Source organism: Molossus molossus, unplaced genomic scaffold (assembly GCF_014108415.1).
Source record: "Molossus molossus isolate mMolMol1 unplaced genomic scaffold, mMolMol1.p scaffold_m16_p_6, whole genome shotgun sequence".
NCBI lineage: Eukaryota > Metazoa > Chordata > Mammalia > Chiroptera > Molossidae > Molossus > Molossus molossus.
The window spans coordinates 52001588-52023997 of record NW_023425399.1 but is presented as its reverse complement, the minus strand read 5'-3'; the positions used below and the strand labels follow the sequence as shown (position 1 = coordinate 52023997).

The following is a 22410-nucleotide window of genomic DNA, read 5'->3' as shown; positions in this document are numbered from 1 at the left end:
ATGGGGGTGCTGCTGCTTTTCCTCACAGCTCTGTTAACGGAGAGCGCACTGGCCACCCTCCTTTGTGTTCACAACTCAGCAATAACTCTGAGTGCCCTACAAATCCTGAGTGTCCCCACAGAGTTCCAGCCCAGTCTGCCCTCCCTCTGATGTATGCCTCCGTGCGTGGCTGTGGCTATTTTAGCACTCTGTCCTGGCTCTCTGTGCTGTGGAGCAGGCTTGGTCTTTATCCCCAAGGGTGCTGCTCACATCTAAGACTGCTGCTGTGCATTGGCTCCCAGCCCGCCATCTTCTCGCACCTCCGCAGATTTTACCAGTGTCCCTGGTTATATGGTCTTGTTGTTTCTCTGTTGCTTTTTTCTGAGGATTTGTCTTTATTTTAGTTGTAATTCCCATTTGGTCCTGGGAGATCCTCTGTGTAGCTTCTATTCATTCCACATCCATTTTCACATCCTCTATGCCTATCTTGTGCGCAGCTGGGTTGCACAGGCCTTTTTGGTGCCCCTGCACTTTGCAGGTCCCATGGGTAACCGGAGCACCCAGTACCCTTGGGGACCTGGCTTTATGCCTATGCTATGGGCTTCTGGGTCGCACAGGTCTCTCTGGTGCTTCAGCACCCCTAGGTCAATTGGGTATCTGGATGGCACAGTCCTTGCTGAGTTGTGTAGGCCTTTCTGGTGCTTCAGCACCCCACAGGCCTCGTGGGCAACTAGATTGTGCAGTCCTTGCTGGATTGCACAGTCCTCTCTGGTGCTACAGCACCCCGCAGGTTCCGCGTGTATCTGGTTCGCACAGTCCCAGCTGGGTCGCACTAGCCTCTCTGGTGTTTCAGCACCCCTCAAGTCTAGTGGGTAACTGGATTGCACAGTCCCTGCTGTGTCGCACAAGACTCTCTGGTGCCTCCGCACCCTGCAGATCCCACGGGTGGGCAGCTGGATTGCATCAGTCTTTTGGGCTCTGGCTTCCCTCTGCTCTTGTCAGCTACTGGACAGCACAGGCCTCTGTGGAGCCCCAGGTTCCACTGCTGGCAGCTTGGGAGTGCTGTTGCCCCATGAGGCTCAACTCCTGCTTAGCTTTTGCTGTAGTTTTTGGGGATGGGTCTCAGCTGGTGGTCTGTGCTTCTGTTGCCTGGGGATGGATATTTGCTCCCCAGCCTCTGTTGCTGGGTGTATATCGTGACTCTGATTGGGCTGCTACTATAGGGGATGTTTCTGGATTCCAGGCTGTCTGCAGCTTCCGCGACCGGCACCTTAGGAGCTCCACTACTGAGAACTGGTCTGTGCTGACACAGAGTGTCCACTGGTCTAATGGTGCCAGGTGTGTTGGTAGGCTAAAGTTTCTGGGCCATAGCCGCTCCCACTGCCTCCTTTCAGGGAAGAGGAGGATCTTCCAAAATGGTGAGACCTGCCTGTGGCACAAGGAGAAGCACCCTGAAGGGCCCTTACTCCTGTAGCTGGCTATTCCGGTCCACATTACAGGAATCCTCTACTCTGCGGCTCTGCGCTGCTCAGGTTTTGTCATCCACCTTCAAGTCCATGCACACACTCTCACACACTCGCTCACACTCTCTCACACTCACCCTCCCTCCAGTCTTGCCCACCGCCATTTTTCTCCCGACAGTTTTACTTTTTTAAAAGTGTATTAGAAAGTCATCACTTAAAACAATTTTTTTTTCTTTACTGATTTTAGAGAGAGAGAAAGGGAGAGGGGGAGAGAGATAGAAATATCAATGACAGAGAACATCAATTCGCCGCCTCCTGCATGCCCCACACTGGGGATTTGGCCCACAATCTGGACATGTGCCCTGACTGGGAAAAAACCAGTGACCTCTTGGTGCATGAGTCAGTGCTGAAACACTGAGCCACACTGGCCAGGTCATATTTTCTTTTTTACTTCAAATTTGGATGCATTTTCTTGTTTCTTTTTGTATAGTTGCTGTGGCTAGCATTTATAATACTATGTTGAATTAGAATGTTTAAAGCAGACATCTTTCACCTGAGGATATTTTTTCTATTTATCTTCAGATAGAGTGGGAGGGAGAGAGAGAAAGAAATATAAATGTGAGAGGGACACATCGACTGGTTGCCTCCTGCACCACCTTGCCCAGGGCTGGGGATAAACTGCAAACAAGGTACATGCCCTTGGTTGGAATCGAACCCAGGACTCATTGGTTTGCGGGCTGATGCCCTACTGCTGAGCCAAACCAGCCAGGGTACCATTTTTATTATTATTTTTGTTTATTTTTATTAATTTATTTTTGTTACAGATGTTTTTTCTTTTCCCCCCATTGACACCCTCCTTCTCATCCCTCCCTACCCCGTACCCAGCTTTGTTGTCCATGTCCATCCGTTATGCATACTGCATATAAGTTCTGTGGTTTATCTGCCCCCACACTCCCTCTTCTGACTATTGTCAGTTTGTGACCTACTTCCACATCTCTGGGTCTACCCTGTTCCTCAGACTGTTATGTTCATTATAGTCTGCAAATAAGTGAGATCATGTGATATTTGTCTTTCTCTGCTTGGCTTGTTTCGCTTAGGATAATATTTTTCAGGTCTCTCTATGTCATCTCGAAGCATAAGAGATCTTTCTTTCTTATAGCTGCATAGTACTCTATTGTGTATATGTACCAACAGCTTTTTAATCCATTCATCTACTGATGGATATTTTGGCTGTTTCCAGATCTTAGCTATTATAAATTGTGCTGCTATGAACATGGGGGTACATATATTCTTTCTGATGGTGTTTCAGGATTCTTAGGGTATATTCCTAGAAGCGGGATCACTGGGTCAAGTGGAAATTCAATTTTTAATTTCTTGAGGTAAGACCATGGTGTTTTCCATAGTGACTGCACCAGTCCACATTCCCACCAGCAGTGTACTAGAGTCCCCTTTTCTTCACACCCTCACCAGCACTTGTTTGATGATTTGTTGGCCTTTTTTTTTTCTTTATACCTATTTTGCTTTCTCCCTCTCTTTTTCTTTTTCTTTTTAAAGATGTCCGTTTAACATATTTTGCGATGTTGGTTTGGTTGTAATAAACTGTCTGGAAAGCTCCCTTTCACTTACCATCTGGATAGAGTAGTCTTGTTTTCAGATCTTACTTTGAATACTTTATGCCATGCCCTTCTGGCCTGTCATGTTTTTGTTGAGAAATCAACTGACAGCCATGTGGGAGCTCCCTTGCAGTTATCCATCTCTCTCTTGTTGCCCTTAAGAGTCCATCTTTGTCTTTAACATTTGAATTATGATGTGTCTTGGTATAGGTCTGTAGGTTTATCTCGATTGGGACTCTCTTGTGCTTCCTGAACTTGTGTTACTTTTTATTCAACAGATTAGGAGAGTTTTGTTGTTTTTGTTTTTGTTTTTTTACTATTTCTTCTAACAGTTTTCTCTATTCCTTACTCATTTTCTTCTTCCTGTGGTACCCCTATGATCTATATGTTGTTCTGTTTTATGTTGCCCCTAAGTTTCCTTTAACTGTCCTCATGCTCTTAAAGTATTTTTATTTTTTTATTTTTCTGCTCTCATTGAGTGATTTTTTTTCTACCTTGTCTTCTAATTTGCTGATTGGGTTATGACTCTTCTAATTTACTGTTAATTTCATTCAGTGTATTTATTATTTCAGGTATTCATTTCCAACCGTGTTTTTTTTTTTTTTTTTTTCATGATTTCTATGTATTTTTTATGGTGGTGAACATTCTAAAAACCATTAGTTTATACTCTGTTTCTATTAAACTTTTTCCCTCAATTTCATTTAGGTTTCTTTTTAGAGATTCCTCCTACACTCTTATTTAGGGCCTCTGTGTTTGTTTCTTTGTATTTGATAAGATTGCTATGCCTCCCTGTCTTGGTGGGATGCCCTTCTTGTGAGTCCCAGTGGTATACTCTCCTTGATCTTTTGAGTTGGTGACTCTGGGAATGCCCTTATATGAGTTATGTGGGCTCATTGGTTGTATTTTAGTCTTGATTGTTTTTCCCCTGTTCATGGGTGGGCTTAGCCCTCAGGCTTGCTGACTATGAGACTCAACCATGACCATGTGGTTGTACAGGTACTGACAGTGCAACAGAAGATAAAACAAGTATGAACCAAAAGCAACATGAAAAATAAAACAGTAAGAAAAACTAAAAAGGAAAAAAGATACTAAAAATACATAATCAGAAGAATTAGAGGTTAAAATAAAAAATAATATGGGGTAATCCCAGAGACGTGGAAGTGGAGTACAGACTGACAATCCCCAAAAGAGAGGGTGGTGTGGGAGAGATGAACCACAGAACTTATATGCATGTATGCATGAACAATGGACATGGACAACAAAGCTGCGGACAGGGTGGGGAGGGTGGGGGAGGAGGGTATCAGTAGGGTAAAAAGGAAAAACATCTGTAACAAAAATAAATTAATTAAATAAAAATATAAAGTGATACTGAAAAAAGAGATTAAGAAAGAAAAGTAGAATATGAATAAAAAAGAAAAAATAATAATAGTAAGTTTCAAAATAATAGTAATAGTGGTTAAATTAAAATATAGCGTAGCAAAAAAAGGGAAAAGGAAGAGAAAAAATAAAATAAGAAAAATTAAAATTAAAAAAGAAAAGAGAAAAAAGAATAAAAGGAATGAGAAAAACAAGAGAAATGAAAGAAAAAGGATAAGAAAGAAAGAAAATTTGGGTCTGCTATTTGTATTGCTCTCTGGATTTTGCTCTGATGTTGAATCTGTCCTCTCGGTGTGTCAATTCTGGGAGATTCTGTGTGGCAAGCCAATATTAGTCACTTTCCTTGCCTGGCCTTGGGCAACCCAAATGAAGCATGATAAGGCAGAGCCCCAGGCAGTCTGGCTGCTGGGGCCTTTCTAATCCAGCCATTGGGTCATCTTTGGGTCCTGCACCTTGATTGTTCATTTGAAGATGTTTTCCCTTCCCACATTGAATTGGGCTCTGTGGTATTTCCAGAGTTCATCCAGGACGGTTTGAACAGATTTGTGTTGTGTGTGGTGCCTGTAGTTTGTAGGAGAGGGTTGGGAACTTTCCTTTTCCAATGCTTCAGCTCTGCCTGACTTGCCTCACTTTAATCAGGAATGGATAAAAAAAATTGTTTCCACTTGGCCCTCCAAACTTTCATCATAGCTAGCCCCCACTGGGTGGGGCCCCTGCCCAGATGCCAACCAAGCCAAATGTCGTATTCCCCTGCATCACCACACATAGCCACAGGGTCACAGATTTCCACCCTTAACGAGGATTTTTTCTGAAAGTTGTTTGTTACAAAGCTTTGCTCTATTTAATCTTCAGTTAGTTTTTCAGGATGATTTTTCTATAATTTATTTGTGATTCCATTTTAGTCCTGGGAGGAGGTTAGTGTAGCTTCTACCTAATCTGCCACTATCTTGGATTTCTCCCTTTTACCAACTCTTACCATACCTTCCCATCCACCATTTTAAAATTACATCTTTATAATGTTCTTCAATGAATGTATGCTATAAATAGGAAGAGTTGTTACTTCATTGTTTTGTGTTTGTGCTTTATTTAATTATTAATGAGTTTGTTGGTTTTCCATATATTTTTACTTATCATATTTGTTCTTTTCATAAGTGTCACTTAGGTCCTGGGTTCATATAACAAGCTGAACTCTGTCCAGTTGCTATATTTGCAGGTTAAAATGCTCAAATAATAATAATTTTGTATGGTTCATCCCAATACTGTTAGGAGCTTAATATTTTTCAGGTTTTCATAATATTTTTTGTTATAAAGTATTCTGCTTGTTATATAATAAGTTTGAAGAAACATAAAATATATAAATTTGAAAATTTTATACAATAAGACAAAGTCATTCCTTAGTATTTTGGTGTATTTTTTATTTTCTCTTTTTTGAATATAGGATTGGCAAAAATAGGTTTACAGTTGTGAACATGTGAAACACAGGGTTTATTCTTGTATTTTACTTATTTATTTATCCTCACCCGAGGACATTTTTACACTTTTTGTTCAGACAGAGTGGGAGGGTGGGAGAGGAAGAGAGAGAGAGAGAGAGAAACATCGACGTGAAAGGGACACATCGAGTGGCTACCACCTGCACGACCAACCAGGGCCGGGGACAAACCGTAACCGAGGCACGCGCTCCTAACAGGAACCGAACCTGGGTCTCTCTGGACCGCAGGCTGACGCTCCATCCGCTGAGCCAAACCGGCCAGGGGCTTGTATTATTTTTAAATTAAGTATTGTATTATTTTTCATACAAACAACTGTAAACCTACTTTGCCCCACTCTGTGTATTTTACTCAGAAAGTTGCAGTTTTTTTATTTTTTTTTATTTTTTATTTTCTTAATCCTCACCCGAGGACATTTTTCCTTTTTTGTTCAGGTAGAGTGGGAGGGAGAGACAGGAACAGAGAGAGAGAGAGAGAGAGAGAGAGAGAGAGAAACATCGATGTGAAAGGGACACATCGAGTGGCTGCCACCCTCACGACCAACCAGGGCCGGGGACAAACTGCAACTGAGGTACGCGCCCTTAGCGGGAACCGAACCCGGGCCTCACAGGACCGCAGGTCGACGCTCTAACCACTGAGCCAAACTGGCCAGGGCGAAAGTTGCAGTTTTTTGATACTACTATTGTGAAACATAAATGAGTTATATGTATATTGAACAGTAAGTATATTACTTATTGTTATTATAAACAGTAGACATCCTGCCTTTTTATTTTATTAACTATATTTCCTATGCTATTGTATATTTTTTAGAAATGTGACTTTCAAGATTATTTTTTATTATGCCATATAAATACACTACAATTTAGCAAACTTCTTTTGTTGGGTAGTCTAGACTATTTTCTTTTCTGCCTTTATATAAATAGTAGTCTGATAAACTTATATCTTTGTCTATAGCATTGTTTTCTTTAGTATAAAGAAATTTTTTAATGAATTGTGAAATTTCTTTTTGTAAAATAAATAAGTCAGATAATTAAAATATTTTAAAATTTATTGATATTTAGACAAAATACCCTCTCTAAATATTTATTTATTTATTATTTATTTATTAATTCTCAACCAAGGATACTTTTCCATTGCATTCCAGATAGAGTGGAAGGGAGAGAGGGGAAGAGAGGGAGAAACATTGATATGAGACACATCTATTGGTTGCCTCCCACATGACCCCGACTGGGGCCAGGGATCAAACTTGCAGCCCAGGTATATGCCCTTGACTGGGAATCAAACCTGAGACCCTTTTTTTCCTCAGGCTAATGCTCTAACCACTGAGCGAAACCATCAGGACTAAACATTATTGTCACTTCTTCCAGGAATGTGTGAGAATACCCTTCTCTTAGAGCCTTAGTTAGCAATGAAATTTTCATTGATAATTGACAATCACAAATAGTATCTCTTTGTTTTAATTTGAAAATATTTAGATAGTTATTAAGCATATATTTTTCTTCTTTAGTGGTTTATTAAAATCCTTTTTCATTGGAATTTCTACTTTTCTCATATTTGTAAGGGAAAAACCATACTTGTTATTTGTGCAAAGAAAAATAGAATGTATATTTGCCAAAATAGTAATAATGATTTTTTACATGGTGAAATTTTTGATGATTTTAGTTCTCTTCATATTTATCTTTTTTCCTGATTATTCTGTTTTTTATATACAGAATAAAAATTTCTGCTTCTTGTGAAGGAGGATTGGCTCTCTAGTGACATGTTTTTGGCATGTTCTTCAAAGGTGGAGGTGATTCCTCCCAGTCCCACTTAAACCTGAGAGGGCTCCGGATGTCCTTTGCTTACACACTTAGCCTCTACCCTGTGCCTGGGCAACACTGCATGGGAGCATAACAGTGAGAGAATGTGTGTGGTATGACAGTAATAGTGTACCATTGTTTTTGGTTCTTCCTATGTCATGTACAGCCTGCTATGGGATGGATGAAGAAGAAGAGGACCACTATGTTTCACAGCTCAGGGAAGTCTACAGCAGCTGTGACACCACAGGGACAGGCTTTCTGGACCAGGAGGAGCTGACCCAACTCTGTCTTAAGCTTCATCTGGAAAAGCAACTTCCCATCCTTCTGCAAACACTTCTTGGAAATGAGCACTTTGCCAGGGTGGGTATTTGACTTCATTCTCATAAAGAAAAGCATAGACTATTTTTGTTGGTTATTTTGGCTTTTGATAAATGTCAGTTGAATACTCATCAAAGGAAAATTATTAGAAAATGAAATGGTGTTTTTCCCCCCTGGGTACTTCTATGTTTTATAAAGAGTATTCTTTAGATTACATTTTTAGTGTAATAATGTCCAGAGGTTTTGTTTTGTTTTTGCAGAAAGATGTTTGATTTGTTGGCAGGGGTTGGTATGGGTGGTGGCATGTGGTTCACAAAACACAGGGCTAGCTCTCAGGACTCACACACTAGTAAATCATTCAGAAACTGACAGTTTCAAAGTACCTCAAGGGTATATTGTCTTGTAAAATTACACAGCTTGAAATTCATCTTGCAGCTGGACAAAATTTCAATTCACTGTTAAGGAGCAAAGAATACTTATGTTCAGAGGTGTCCTGTGATTTCATATAAGCAAGATAGAAAATGAACTCAAAGTTCTTTTTTCTAGGAAATTTAAGGTCATCTAAGTGGTAATCTAGAACTAGATAAAAACTTTCCTGATAGAAATACTAATAAGCACCTCTCATTTTGTTCCTACTTCTTGAATGTGTCCACATTTTAACAGGTTAGTACTAAAAACAGTGCCTGTTATTTTGTTTGTAATCTTAACTTTGAAGGAAGAGTTTTTTGTGTTTTTTTTTTGTTGTTGTTTTTTTACACAGAATTTAATAAAAGTTGTCATTTTGAATAACAAAAAAAAATCTAGCCTGCAAATTTTCTGAAATGGTTCTTGAAAAAAACAATTTAAAAAGTCCTCACTGCTGGCATAGGGAGAGAACCAAAGTCAATCAGACCTCTTTTTTTATTTTTTTTCTCAGAGAATCAAATGCCCTGTGCTGCTAATGCTTGTCAATAGAGTATTGTTTCTCCTAGGTAGACAATGCTGGTTCAGTTAAACTGACCATACCCTTTCTCTGTCTTTTTATTCTTTTTCTGCATTTTTCTTTTCTTTTAGACTTAAGAAGCTAATTTTCTTTTTATCCTCACCCGAGGACACTTTTGAATTCATCTTCACATAGAGCGAGAGGGAGAGAGGTATTAAGAGAGAGAGAAAAACATCGATGTGAGAGACACACATCAACTGGCTGCCACTCACACAACCCCATCCGGGGCTGGGGACAAACTGCAACCAAGGTACATGCTCTTAGTGGGAACCAAACCTGGGTTTTTCTGGACCACAGGCTGACGCTCTAACCACTGAGTCAAACCTGCCAGGGCAAGAAGCTAATATTATTTTTAACTCATCTTTATTGTTGAATGCATTACAGATGTCCCCCCCTTTTGTCCCCATTGACCCACTCCTCCTCAATTTCACTCCCCTCCTACCTTCCCCACACTATTGTCGGTGTCCATTGGTTCTGCATATATGCATAGAAGTTCTTTGATTTATCTTATCCCGCCCTCCCTCCCACCTTTCCTTTGAGGTTAATCAGTGTAACAACCAATTTGTACTTCTTAATTCTTTCATCTTTTTCACACATTCCCCCAGCCCCTGCCCATCTAGCAAAAAACAAAAAGTTCTCAGTATCTAGGAGTCTGTTTCTTTTCTGCTTGCCCGTTTTGTTTATAAATTCAATTGTTCATAGATATGTATTAATTGCCATTTTATTACTCATATTTTTAGTCTTCTTCTTCTTAAAAAAAAAACAAAAACCCTTCAACATTTCATATAATACTGGCTTGGTGGTAATGAACTTTTTTAGCTTTTTTCTTGCCTGGGAAACTCTAGATATGTCCCTCAATTCTAAAGATAGCTTTGCAGGATAGAGTAATCTAGGTTGTAGGTCATTGCTTTTCATCACCTTGAATATCTCTTGCCACTCATTTCTGCCCTGCAAAATTTCTTTTGAGAAATCAGCTGACAGTCTTATGGGAGCTCCTTTGTAGATAACGGACTGCTTTTCTCTTGCTACTTTTAAGATTCTCTCTTTGTATTTAACTTTTGGCATTTTGATGATTGATGTGTCTTGGTGTGGACCTTTGGGTTCAACTTGTTTGGGATTCTCTGTGCTGCCTGGACTTGTATGTCTGTTTCCTTCACCAAGTTAGAGAAGTATCCTGTCATTATTGTTTCAGATAGGTTTTTAATTTCTTGCTTTCTCTCTTCTCTTTCTGGCACCCCTATGATGCAGACATTGGCATGCTTGAAGTGGTCCCAGAGGCTCCTTACACTATCCTCATTTTTTCGAATTCTTGTTTATTTTTGCTATTCTGATTGGGTGTTTTATGCTTTCTTATATTCCAAATCGATGGTTTGCTTTTTGTCTTTACCTACTCTACCATTGATTCCCTGTAAATTATTCTTAATTTTAGTTAGTGCATCCTTCATTTCTGACTGGTACTTTTTTATGTTGTTGATGTTCTCACTAAGTTCCTTGGAGGTCTCCTTAAGTTCCTTGAAAGTCTCACCAAGTTACTTGAGCAACCTTCTAATAAGTGTTTTGAACTCTGCATCTGATTGATTGCTCCATTTTGTTTAATTCTTTTCCTAGAGTTTTGTTCTTCTCTTTAATTTGGGGCATGTTTCTTTGTCTCCTCATTTTGACTGCTTCCTGTGATTGTTTCTATGTATTAGGTAGAGTTGCTATGCCTCCTAGGCTTCATAGGTTAGCCTATTGTTGTAGGTGTCCTTAGGAACCAATGTCACAGCCTCCTTAATCACCCCAGCTGGGCTGTCAAGGTGCACCCCTAGTGAGGACTGTACACACTTCTCTTGTAAATGAGTCTTGATTGCTGTTGGCACATCAGTGGGAGGGATTTACTTAGGCTGGTTAGCTGCAAGCACTGTCTGTGCCCACTGAACACTGGCATCTGACTGTCTTGGAGGATCAGCTGTGTAGGGACCCACCATACAGACCAGGACTTACTTCATCATGGCTCTGGTACTCACTTGTGGAGGTGTTTGGGTGGTGGTATTTCAATGTGGTCTGAAGCTGTCCATTGGGTATGTTAGCTCTGGGGCAACGTCAGCCACTGCCTGTGTTCTATCCTGGGCTACCAGCATAAGCTACAGAGTGATCTTCACATGGCTGCTACTTGTGCTGGGCTTGGAGGTGCCCAGCAAAAGCCAAATTATGAATGAAGGCTGGTTGCTTCTAGTGCCAGGCCTGGGGCCACTAAATGGGAGGTATGGGGCTCACTGAGACCAGATGCTGTTTGTTTGAGAGATTTTAGGAAACTCTTGATATGTCCATCAATCCTAAATGAAAGCTTTGCAGGACAGAGTAATCTAGGTTGTAAGTCATTGCTTTTCATCACCTTGAATATCTCTTGCCAATCATTTCTGACCTGCAAAGTTTCTTTTGAGAAATCAGCTGACAGTCTTATGGGAGTGCTGCTGTAGGTAACTAGCTGTTTTTCTCATGCTGCTTTTAAGATTTCTCTTTGTCTATAACCTTTGGGATTTTGATGATGATGCAGGATCTAAGACAGGCAAATCCTATGGTAAAGCCTTTGGAAATAGTGTGGGTGGGCCTGAAAGTTTAGTTGGGCAGGGCCTCAGGGAATCACCAGGGTGGGGAAAACAGTGTGAGCCATGTTGCTGGAGTCCCAGATATGGAGGCTGTCTGCCTTCCCCAGGGAAGGGCTCACCAAAGGAACGTTAGCCTTTGCCAACACGTCTGTCCAGGAAAAAGCCGCCTCTCCAGTCCTCATCCTGAGGCCAAATACTCAGTTCCTCCCTGTATGTCTCTGGCCACCCTCAACCTGCCTCCCTTCCGAGCTTAGAGGGAGCAAGTCCGAGTAAGTCCATCTGGGGGCCCTTTAAGAGGAACTGCCTGTGGATCCAGTAGCCGCAGCTTCCCTTAGCCTCAGTCCCTGCTGGTTTTTACAGCCAGAAGTTATGGGGACTTCTCTTCCTGACACTGGAACCCTGGCATGGGCACCTGGTGTGGGACAGGGACCCCTCACTGTTCATGGAGGACCTTCCCAGCTGAGGTGTTCCTCCTGATTTTTATCCACCACACATGTGTGTGGGACCATTCGGTCCAAGCCTTCACCCCTCCTACCAGTCTTGATGTGGCCTCTTTAATTAAATAGTTGTAGGACTTCCATTCCGCTCGATTTCTGGTGGTTCTGAATGATGGTTGTGTTGTACTTTAGTTGTAATTTTGATGTGGTTGTAAGAGGAGGCAATACCGCATTTACTTATGCCGCCATCTTGACCAGAAGTAATCAGAAGCTAATATTTTTATTGTTGCTTTTTAAAAATTTTATTTATTCTTGACACTATTACAGATGTATCTCCCGTTTCACACCCCTTTATCCACTCCACCTAGTCCTGCCCCCACTCTAGCCATCACTCCAGTATTGTCTCTGTTGAATTTTGTCTAATGCTTTTTTAAAAAATGTATTTTTATTGTTTTTTTATTTTTATTTTTTATTGATTTGTTTTTGTTACAGATGTTTCTCCTTTTTGCTCCATTGACACCCTCCTCCCGATTTCCCATAATGGCTGCACCAGTCTGCTTTCCAACCAGCAGTATACTAGAGTACCCTTTTTTTTTCACACTCTTGCCAGCACCCCCAGTCACGAGCATTGTCGTCTATGTCCATTGGATATGTATACATTCATATAAGTTCTGTGGTTTATCTCTTCCCTCCCCCCAACCTCTCTTGTAAGATTTGTCAGTCTGTGCCCTACTTCTCTGTCTGTGGGTCTGTTTTGTTCATCAGTTTGTTTTGTTCATTATATTCCACAAATAAGTGATATCATGTGATATTTGTCTTTCTCTGATTGGCTTGTTTCGCTTAGGATAATACTCTCCGGATCCCTCCATGTCATCTCAAATGATAAGAAATCTTACAGATGCATCGTATTCCATTATGTGTAGGTACCACAGCTTTTTTATCCATTCATCTATTGATGGACACTTGGGCTATTTCCAGATCTTAGCAGTTGTAAATAGTGCTGCTATGAACATAGGTATACATATATTCTTTCTGATTGGTGTCTCAGGCTTCTTAGGGTATGTTCTTAGAAATGGGATCACTGGGTCAAATGGAGTTCAATTTTTAGCTTTCTTAGGTAACACCATAGTGTTTCCCATAAGGACTGCACCAGTCTGCATTCCAACCAGCAGTATACTAGAGTACCCTTTTTTTTCATGCTCTTGCCAGCACTTGTTGTTTGATGATTTGTTGATGACAGCCATTCTGAGAGGTGTGAGGTGATACCTCATAGTTGTTTTAATTTGCATCTCTCTGATGATTAGTGACACTGAGCATTTTTTCATATGTCTCTTGGCCATTTGTTTGTCCTTTTTGAAGAAGTGTGTCTTTAGTTCCTCTGCCCATTTTCTAATTGGGTTCTTTGTCTTCCTTTTGTTGAGTTGTATGAGTACTCTATATATTTTGGAAATTAACGACTTATATGATGTATCATTGGAAATTATACTCTCCAATATAGTGGATTCCCTTTCCACCTTGATAATTGTTTTTTTTCCTGTGCAGAAGCTTTTTAGTTTGGTGTAGTCTCATGTGTTCATTTTTTGTTTTTTTTTTCTCTTACCTTAGGCGTTATATCAGTGAAAATTATTCTGCGTGTGATGTATGAAGTTTTGTTGCCTACATATTCTTCTAGGATTTTTATGAATTTATGAGTCACATTTAAGTCTTTTGTTTATTTCGAGTTTATTCCTGTGTATGGTGTAAGTTGGTGATCTAGCTTCATTTTTTTGCATGTACCTGTCCAATTTTCCCAACACCATTTATTAAAGAGGCTTTCTTAACTCTACAGTATGGACTTGCAACTTTTGTCAAATATTTTTTTTATTATCTTTTTTTTTTAGTAATTACTTTTTGTTACAGATGTTTCCCCTCCCCCCCCCCCTACTGATTCCCCCCTCGCCCTCTCTCCCTGCCCTGGCCCCAGCTTTGTTGTCATGTCCATTCTTCATGCATACATGCATATAAGTTCTGTGGTTTATCTCTCCCCCACAACCCCCTCTTCAGGGGATTGTCAGTCTGTACCTGACTTCCATGTTTCTGGGACTAACCCATTCCTTAGACTGTTATGTTCATTATATTCCACAAATAAGTGAGATCACATGATACTTGTCTTTCTCTGTTTGGTTTGTTTCACTTAGGATGATACTTTCCAGGTCCCTCCATGTAGTCTCAAAGGAAAAGAGATCTTTCTTTCTTACAGCTGCATAGTACTCCATTGTGTATATGTAAAACAGCTTTTTTATCCATTTGTCTACTGATGGACATTTGGGCTGTTTCCAGATCTTAGCTATTGTAAATAGTGCTGCTACAAACATGGGGGTATATATATTCTTTCTGATTGGTGTTTCAGGCTTCTTAGGGCATATTCCTAAAAGTGGGATCACTGGGTCAAATGGAAGATCAATTTTTAATTTTTTGAGGTAACACCATATTGTTTTCCATAGTGGCTGCACCAGTCTGCATTCCCACCAGCAGTGTACTAGAGTCCCCTTTTCTCCACACCCTCACCAACACGTTGTTTGATGATTTGTTGATGGCAGCCATTCTGACAGGTGTGAAGTGATACCTTATTGTTGTTTTAATTTGCATCTCTCTGATGATTAGTGATGTTGAGCATTTCTTCATATGCCTCTTAGCCATTTGTATGTCCTGTTTGGAGAGGTGTCTATTTAGTTCCTCTGCCCATTTTTTAATTGGGTTCTTTGTCTTCCTTTTGTTGAGTTGTATGATCACTCTCTATATATTGGAAATTAACTCCTTATCTGATATATCATTGGCAATTATGCTCTCCCATACAGTGGGTAGTTTTTTTGTTTTGATGATTGTATCTTTCACTGTGCAGAAGCTTTTGAGTTTGATGTACTCCCATGTGTTCATTTTCTCCTTTGTTTCTATTGCCTTAGGTGATGTATCAGTGAAAATTCTGCTGCATATGATGTCTGAAATTTTGTTGGCTACAGTTTCTTCTAGGATTTTTATGGCTTCATGAGTCACATTTAAGTCTTTTATGCATTTTGAGTTTATTCTGTGTAGGGTGTAAGTTGATGGTCTAGTTTCATTTTTCTGCATGTAGCTGTCCAATTTTCCCAGCACCATTTATTAAAGAGGCTGTCTTTACTCTACTGTGTGCTCTTGCCACCTTTGTCAAATATTAATTGAGCATATTGCCTTGGGTCCATTTCAGGGTTCTCTATTCTATTCTGCTGGTCTATATGCCTGTTCTTATGCCAGTACCAGGCTGTTTTGATTACAGTGGCTTTGTAGTATAACCTCAAGTCTGGTAATGTGATCCCTCCTACTATGTTTGTCTTTTTCAAGATTGCTGTGGCTATTCGAGGTCTTTTTTGGTTCTATATGAACTTTTGAAATACTTGTTCTAATTCTGTGAAGTATGCCATTGGTATTTTGATGGGGATTGCATTGAATCTAATATGGGCATTTTAATGATGTTAATTCTTCCAATCCATGAACAGGGTATGTGCTTCCACTTTTTTATATTTTCCTCTATTTTTTTTTTTTTTCAATGACCTGTAGTTTTCTGTGAATAGGTCCTTTATTTCTAGGGTTAAGTGAAGGCTTTTTCGGCATCTATTGATATGATCATGTGGTTTTTATTCTTCATTTTATTTATGTGGTGTACCACGTTTATTGATTTGCGAATATTGTATCAGCCTTGCATCCCTGGGATGAATCCCACTTGGTCATGGTGGATAATTTTTTTGGTGTATTCCTGGATCTGATTTCATAGTATTTTGTTCAGGATTTTGGTGTCTATGTTTCTCAGGGATATTGGACTGTAGTTTTTTTTCTGTGTAGTGTCTTTGTCTGGTTTTGGAATTAGAATTATGCTGACTTCATAATACGAGTTTGGAAGTCTTCCTTCTTCTTGAATTTTTTGAAATAGTTTGAGGAGAATGGGTGTTAGTTCTTCTTTGAATGTTCAGTAAAACTACCCCATGACGGCATCCGGGCCTGGGCTTTTGTTTGCTAGGCGAGTCTTGATTACATCTTCAATTTCTTCTGTTGTTATTGGTCTGTTCAAGTTTTCTATGTCTTCCTGGTGCAGTTTAGGGAGACTATTTGTTTCTAGAAATTTGTCCATTTCGCTTAGATTGTCGAATTTGTTGCCATATCGTTGTTCATAGTAGTTGTTAACGATCTTTTGTATTTCTGTGGTATCATTTGTTACTTCTCCTCTTTCATTTCTGATTTTGTTATTTTGGTTCTCTATTTGTTTCTTAGTGAGTCTAGCTAAGGGTCCATCAATCTTGTTTATCTTTTTGAAAAACCAGCTCTTTGTTTCATTGATCCTTTGAATTGTTTTCTTGGTCTCTATGTCATTTATTTCTGCTGTTATCTTTACTATTTCCTTCCTTCTACTTGCTCTGAGGTTTTCCTTTTGTTTGCTCTCTTGTTCTTTAAGTTGTGAAGTTAGTCTATTGGAGATTTTTCTTCTATTTGAGAGAGGCCTGTAGTGCTATGAACTTCCCTCTCAGAACTGCTTTTGCTGCATCCCATAAATTTTGTGTTGGTGTGTGTTCATTTTCATTGGATTCCATGAAATTTTTAATTTTTACTTTATTCTTTTTGGTAATTCATTCATTCTTTAGTAACGTGCTATTTAGCTTCCAAGTGTTTCAATGTTTTTGTGTATTTGTGTTGAAAATGTGTTCTAGTTTCATGCGATTGTGATCTGAGAAAATGCTTGATATGATCTCAGTCTTCTTGAATTTGTAGAGACTTAGTTTGTGTCCTAACATGTGGTCTATCTTTGAGAATGTCCTGTGTGCTCTTGAGAAGAATGTATATTCTGCAGCTTTGGTGTAAAATGTTCTGCAAATATCACTTAAATCTAACTGATCTAGGTCATCATTTGAGAATTTTATTCCCTTGTTAATTTTTTGTCTCGAAGATCTATCCAGTGGTTTCATTGGGGTGTTAAAGTCACCCACTATGATTGTATTGCTATTGATCTCTCCCTTGAAGTTCTTCAGAAGTTTTTAAATATATTTTGGTGCTCCTGTATTTGGTTTGTATATATTTTTCAGGGTTTTATCCTCTTGTTACACTGACTCTTTTAATATTATGTAGTAACCTTCTTTGTCTCTTATTGTGGCCCTCATTTTGAAGTTTATTTTATCATGTATGAGTATTGCTCCACCAGTTTTTTTTTTTTTTTTTTATATTTCTTGGAAAATTATCTTGGAAAGATTTTCTCCATCCCTTCACTTTCATCCTGTGTGATTCTTTTGTTGTGATGTGGGTCTCTTGTAGACAGCATATAAATGGATCATGTTTTCTTATCCAATGAGGTACCTTATGTGTTTTGATTGGAGCATTTAGGCCATTTACATTTAAGGTAATTATTGATAGATAGAATTAGTTGTTATTTTTATTTTATGCCTGTGTTTCTCTCTCTCTCTCTCTCTCTCTCTCTCTCATTTCTTCTTCTTACAGCAGTCTCTTCAGCATTTCTTGCAGTGCTGGTTTAGTGGTGGTAAATTCCTTTGGTTGTTTTCATTTTTTATTTGTGAAGCTCTTTATTTCTCTTTCAGTTTTGAATAATAGCCTTGCTGGATAGAGTAGTCTTGGATTCCCACCCTTGCCTTGCATTACTTTGTATACTTCCTTCCACTCCCTTCTGGCCTGCAGTGTTTCTGTTGAGAAATCCGCTGTCAGTCTAATGGGAGCTCCCTTGTAGGTAACTTTCTGTCTCTCTCTTGTTTCCTTTAAGATTCTTTTCTGTTTTTAATGTCTGCCATTTTTATTATGATGTGTCTAACTGTGGGTCTTCTGGGGTTTATCTTGCATGGGACTCTCTGTGTTTCCTGGACTTGGGTGACTTTTTCCTTCACCAGTTTAAGGAACTATTTTTTCTTTATTTGTTCAAACAGGTTCTCTATTCCTTTCTCTGATTCTTCTCTTTCTGGTACTCCTATAATGTGAATGTTGTTACTTTTTGTATTGTTCCATAGCTCCCCTAAGCTCTCCTCCTGCTTTTTATTTTTTTTTTTTTTTTTCTATTTGCTTCTTTATTTGGGTGGGTTTTTTTTTCTACTTTGTCTTCTTCACTGCTGATTGAATCTTCAACTTCTTTTAATCTGCTATTGAACCCTTCTAAGGTATTTTTCATAGCAGCTATGTCATTATTTCCTCTTGATTTTTATGCATAGTTTGTAACCTCTTTTTTTAAGCTATAGTAGTTCCCACTGAGGTCTTCACTTGCATTCACTCACACTCTCTCTCATACTTGTTCACTGTCTCACACACTCACCCTCGCTCCTGTCCCTGCCGCCATCTTCTTTTGGCCTATAATTTTTTTTCGTCATAGTTTTTTTTCTGGTTTTGGAATATAGATATTGCTGTCCTTGTAAATGAGTTTGGCAGCCTTTCCTCCTCTTCAATTTTTAGGAATAGTTTGAGAAGGATAGATGTCTTTGAATGTTTGGCCTGTGAAACCATTCAGTCAAGGACTTCTGTTTGCTGAAAGTTTTTCAATTACTATTTCAATTTCACTAGTTGTTATTTGTTTGTTTATATGCTTTAATTATTCATGACTCAGTTTTAGAAGACTTTATATGTTTCTAGGAATTTATTTTTTTTATCCAGACTGTCCAATTCATTGGCATATAGTTGTAATAATTTCTTTTAGTTTTTTTGTATTTTTGTGCATTCAGTTGTTAACTTGTCATTTCTAATTCTTTTGTTTAAATTTACTCTTTTTTTATTAGTTTATTCATTTTTATTGATTGATTTCATTTTTCTTGTTTATATATATTTTTAAAACGTATCTTTATTGTTGAATGTGTTACAGATGTTCCTACTTTTCCAGCTATTGACATCCTCCTCCCTGCTCCCACCCCCCTTTTGCTTTTTCCCATACTGCTGTCTGTGTCCATTGGTTATGCATATATGGATATAAGTTCTTAGGTTTATTTCTTCCTACTCTTCTCCACCCCCCTTCTTTTTGATGTTTGTCAGTCTAATAACCAATTTGTACTTCTTAATCCCTTCATCTTTTTCACCCTTTTTGCCAAATCCTCTGCCCATCTGGCAACCAACAAAATATTCTCTGTATCTATGAGACTGTTTCTGTTCTGCTTGCTCATTTTGTTTGTAGATTCATTTGTCAGTAGATATGTATTTATTGCCATTTTGTGTGTTCATATTTTTGATATTCTTTTTTTTAAAAAAGACCCTTCAACATTTCATGTCATAATGGTTTGGTGGTAATGGACTTCTTTAGTTTTTTCTTGTCTGGGAAACTCTTTATATATCCATTGATTCTAAATGATAGCTTTGCAGGATAGAGTAATCTTGGCTGTAGGTTCTTGCCTTTCATCACTCTGAATATTTTTTTTTTCCATTCCCTTCTGGCCTGCAAAGTTTCTTTTGAGAAATAAGTTGACAGTCTTATGAGAGCTCCCTTGTAGGTAACTAACTGCTTTTCTCTTGCTGCTTTTAAGATTCTCTCTTTGTCTTGAACCTTTTGCATTTTGATGATGATGTGTCTTGGTGTGGGCCTCTTGGGCTTCATCTTGTTTGGAACTCTCTGTTCTTCCTGGACTTGTATTATGTCTGTTTCCTTCAACAAGTTAGGAAATTTTTCTGTCATTATTGTTTTAAATAGTTTTTCAATTTTTTGTTCTCTCTTTTCTCCTTCTGGCACCCCCATGATGTGAATGTTGGTATGTTTGAAGTTGTCCCAGAGGCTCCTTTCACTATCCTCATTTTTATTTTTTATTTTTTATTTTCTGATTGGATGTTTTTTGCTTCTTTATATTCCAAATTGATGGTTTGCTTTTTAGCTTTACCTACTTTACTATTGAATCTGTATAAATTATTCTTTATTTCATTTAGTGCCTCCTTCATTTTGGACTGGTCCTTTTTTATGCTTTTGAGGCCCTCACTAAGTTCACTGATGTTCTGAGTTCATTGAGCATCCTTATAAGTAGTGTTTTGAACTCTGCATCTTTTAGATTGCTTATCTCCATTTCGCTTAGTTCTTTTCCTCGAGATTTGTTCTGATCATCCATTTGGGACCTGTTTCTTTGTCTCTTTATTTTGGCTACCTCCCTGTGTTTGTTTCTATATTTTAGGTAGAATTGCTATGTTTCTTGGGCTTCCTAGGGTGTCTCATTGTAGTAGGTGTTTTGTAGGCACAGACTTCCTGAACTCCCAGCTGGGCCCTCGAGGTGCACCCCTCATGTAGACTATAGACCCTTCTGTTGTAATTGAGTTTTGAATGCTGTTGGGACATCAATGAGAGGGTTTTACTCAGTCTGATCAGCTGCAAGGACTGGCTATGCCCACTATCCATTGATCTCTGACTACCTTGGATGATCAGCTTTGCAGGGTCCAACCACATAGTGCAAGACTTACTTGAGCAAGGCTCTGGTACCCACTGAGTCCATTCCTTGAGTGTGTCACTTCTGGAGGTGGTTGCGTGGTGGTGCTTTGATGAGGTCTGCAACTGTCCACTGGGTGTCCTGGCTCTGGGGCAAGATCCTCAACTGCCTGTGTTCCACCCTGTTCCACCAGGCATAAGCTACAAAGTGATCTGCAGATGGCTGCTTCTTGTGCTGGGCTTGGAGTTGCCCAGGAAAATCCAAGTTGTGAACCAAGGCTGGCTGCTTCTAGTGCCAGACCTGTGGCCACGTAATGAGAGGTATGGGGCTTGCTGAGACCAGATGCTGCTTGTGTGACAGAATTTAGGAAAATCTGCAGCAGGATCCAAGATAGGCCATTACTATGGTAAAGCAACTGGGAACAACTTGGGTGGGCCTGAAAGTTGAGTGGGGAAGGACCTCAGAGAATCACTGGGGTAGGACAAACTGTGAGCCAGATTGTTGGAGTCCCACATATGGCAGCCATCTCCTGGCCTTGTGGGGGAAAGGCTCACCAAAGGAACAATGGCGTTCAACAACATGTCTGTCCTGGAGAAAGCTGCCTCTTTAGCCCTCATCCCAATGCCAGACAACTCAGTTCTTCCCTATATGTCTCTGGTGCCTTTTGAGCTGCCTCCCCTCCACACTGGAGCTCAGAGGGAGCTAGTCTGAATAAGTTTGTGAATGGGTTCTTTCAGCAGAGCTGCCTGGGGCTTCAGCAGTCTCAGATTTCCTCAGCTTCAGTTCCCACTTGTTTTTACAGGCAGAAGTTATGGGGACTTCTCTTCCTGGTACTTGAACCCTGAGCTGGGGGCCTGGTGTGGGAGGGGGCCCTTCACTCTTCAGAGAGGACCTTCCCAGCTGAGGTATCCTCTTGATTTTTATGTGCCACACGTGAGTGTGGGACCAGCCTGTTTGTGCCTCCACCCCTCCTACCAGTCTCTATGTGGCTTCTTTAATTCTGTAGTTGTAGAACTTTCATTCAGCTTGATTTCAGGTGGTTTTGAATGATGGTTGTTTTATAGTTTAGTTGTAATTTTGATGTTGTTGTGGGAGGAGGCGATACTGCATTTACCATCTTGACCAGAAGTCTTTTAATGTTTATATTTTAAAATTGATTTTATTTCATTTTTTAGGTTATTTTATTTTTTTATATTTTTGTATTAATTAGTTTATTTTTGTGATAGATGTTTCTCCTTTTCCCCCCTTTGACACCCTGCTCCTGATCCCGAACCCCTCACAGCGTTGTTGTCTATGTCCATTGGTTATGCATGTATTTATATAAGTTCTTTGGTTTATCTCTTCCTTCCCCACCCCATTCCTTCGTCTGTGGTTTGTCAGTTTGAACCCCATTTCTGTGTCTCTGGATCTATTTTGTTCATCAGCTTATTTTGTTCATTATATTCCACAAATACATGAGATCATGTGATATTAGTTTTTCTCAGATTGGCTTATTTGCTTAGCATAATACTCTTCAGGTACCTCCACATCATCTCAAAGGATAAGGGGTCTTTCTTTCTTTCTTACAGCTGCATAGTATTCCATTGTGTATATGTACTAGTGGTTTTTTTATCCACTCATCTATTGGACACTTGGGCTGTTTCCAGATCTTAGCTATTTGTATATTCTGATTGGAGAGTTGACTATTTAGGTCCTCTGCCCATTTTCTAATTGTGTTCTTTGTCTTCCTTTTGTTGAATTGTATGAGTACTCTATATATTTTGGAAGTTAACCCCTTATCTGATGTATTGTTGGTGATTATGCTCTCCCATATAGGGGGTGCCCTTTCCATTTTGATGATTTTTCTGTGCAGAAGCTTTTCAGTTTGATGTAGTACCATGTATTAATTTTTTTCTTTTTTCCTTTTGCTGTAGGCATTGTGTCAGTGAAAATTCTGTTGCATGTGATTTCTGAAATTTTGTTGCCTGCATTTTCTTCTAG

At 39.3% G+C, this 22410-nt stretch overlaps 1 protein-coding gene across 4 annotated transcripts in view; it reads left to right on the top strand.

Annotated features, from left to right (window-relative positions):
• Positions 1-22410, top strand: part of NINL (ninein like) — a 205085-nt gene that overhangs the window by 62929 nt on the left and 119746 nt on the right. For all 4 annotated transcript variants that reach the window (XM_036244011.1, XM_036244009.1, XM_036244008.1 and 1 more), the window contains exon 2: positions 7885-8078. In XM_036244011.1, coding sequence (XP_036099904.1) covers positions 7896-8078 — 183 coding nt within the window. In that variant the 5' untranslated portion in view covers positions 7885-7895. The remainder of the gene's footprint in view (positions 1-7884; positions 8079-22410) is intronic.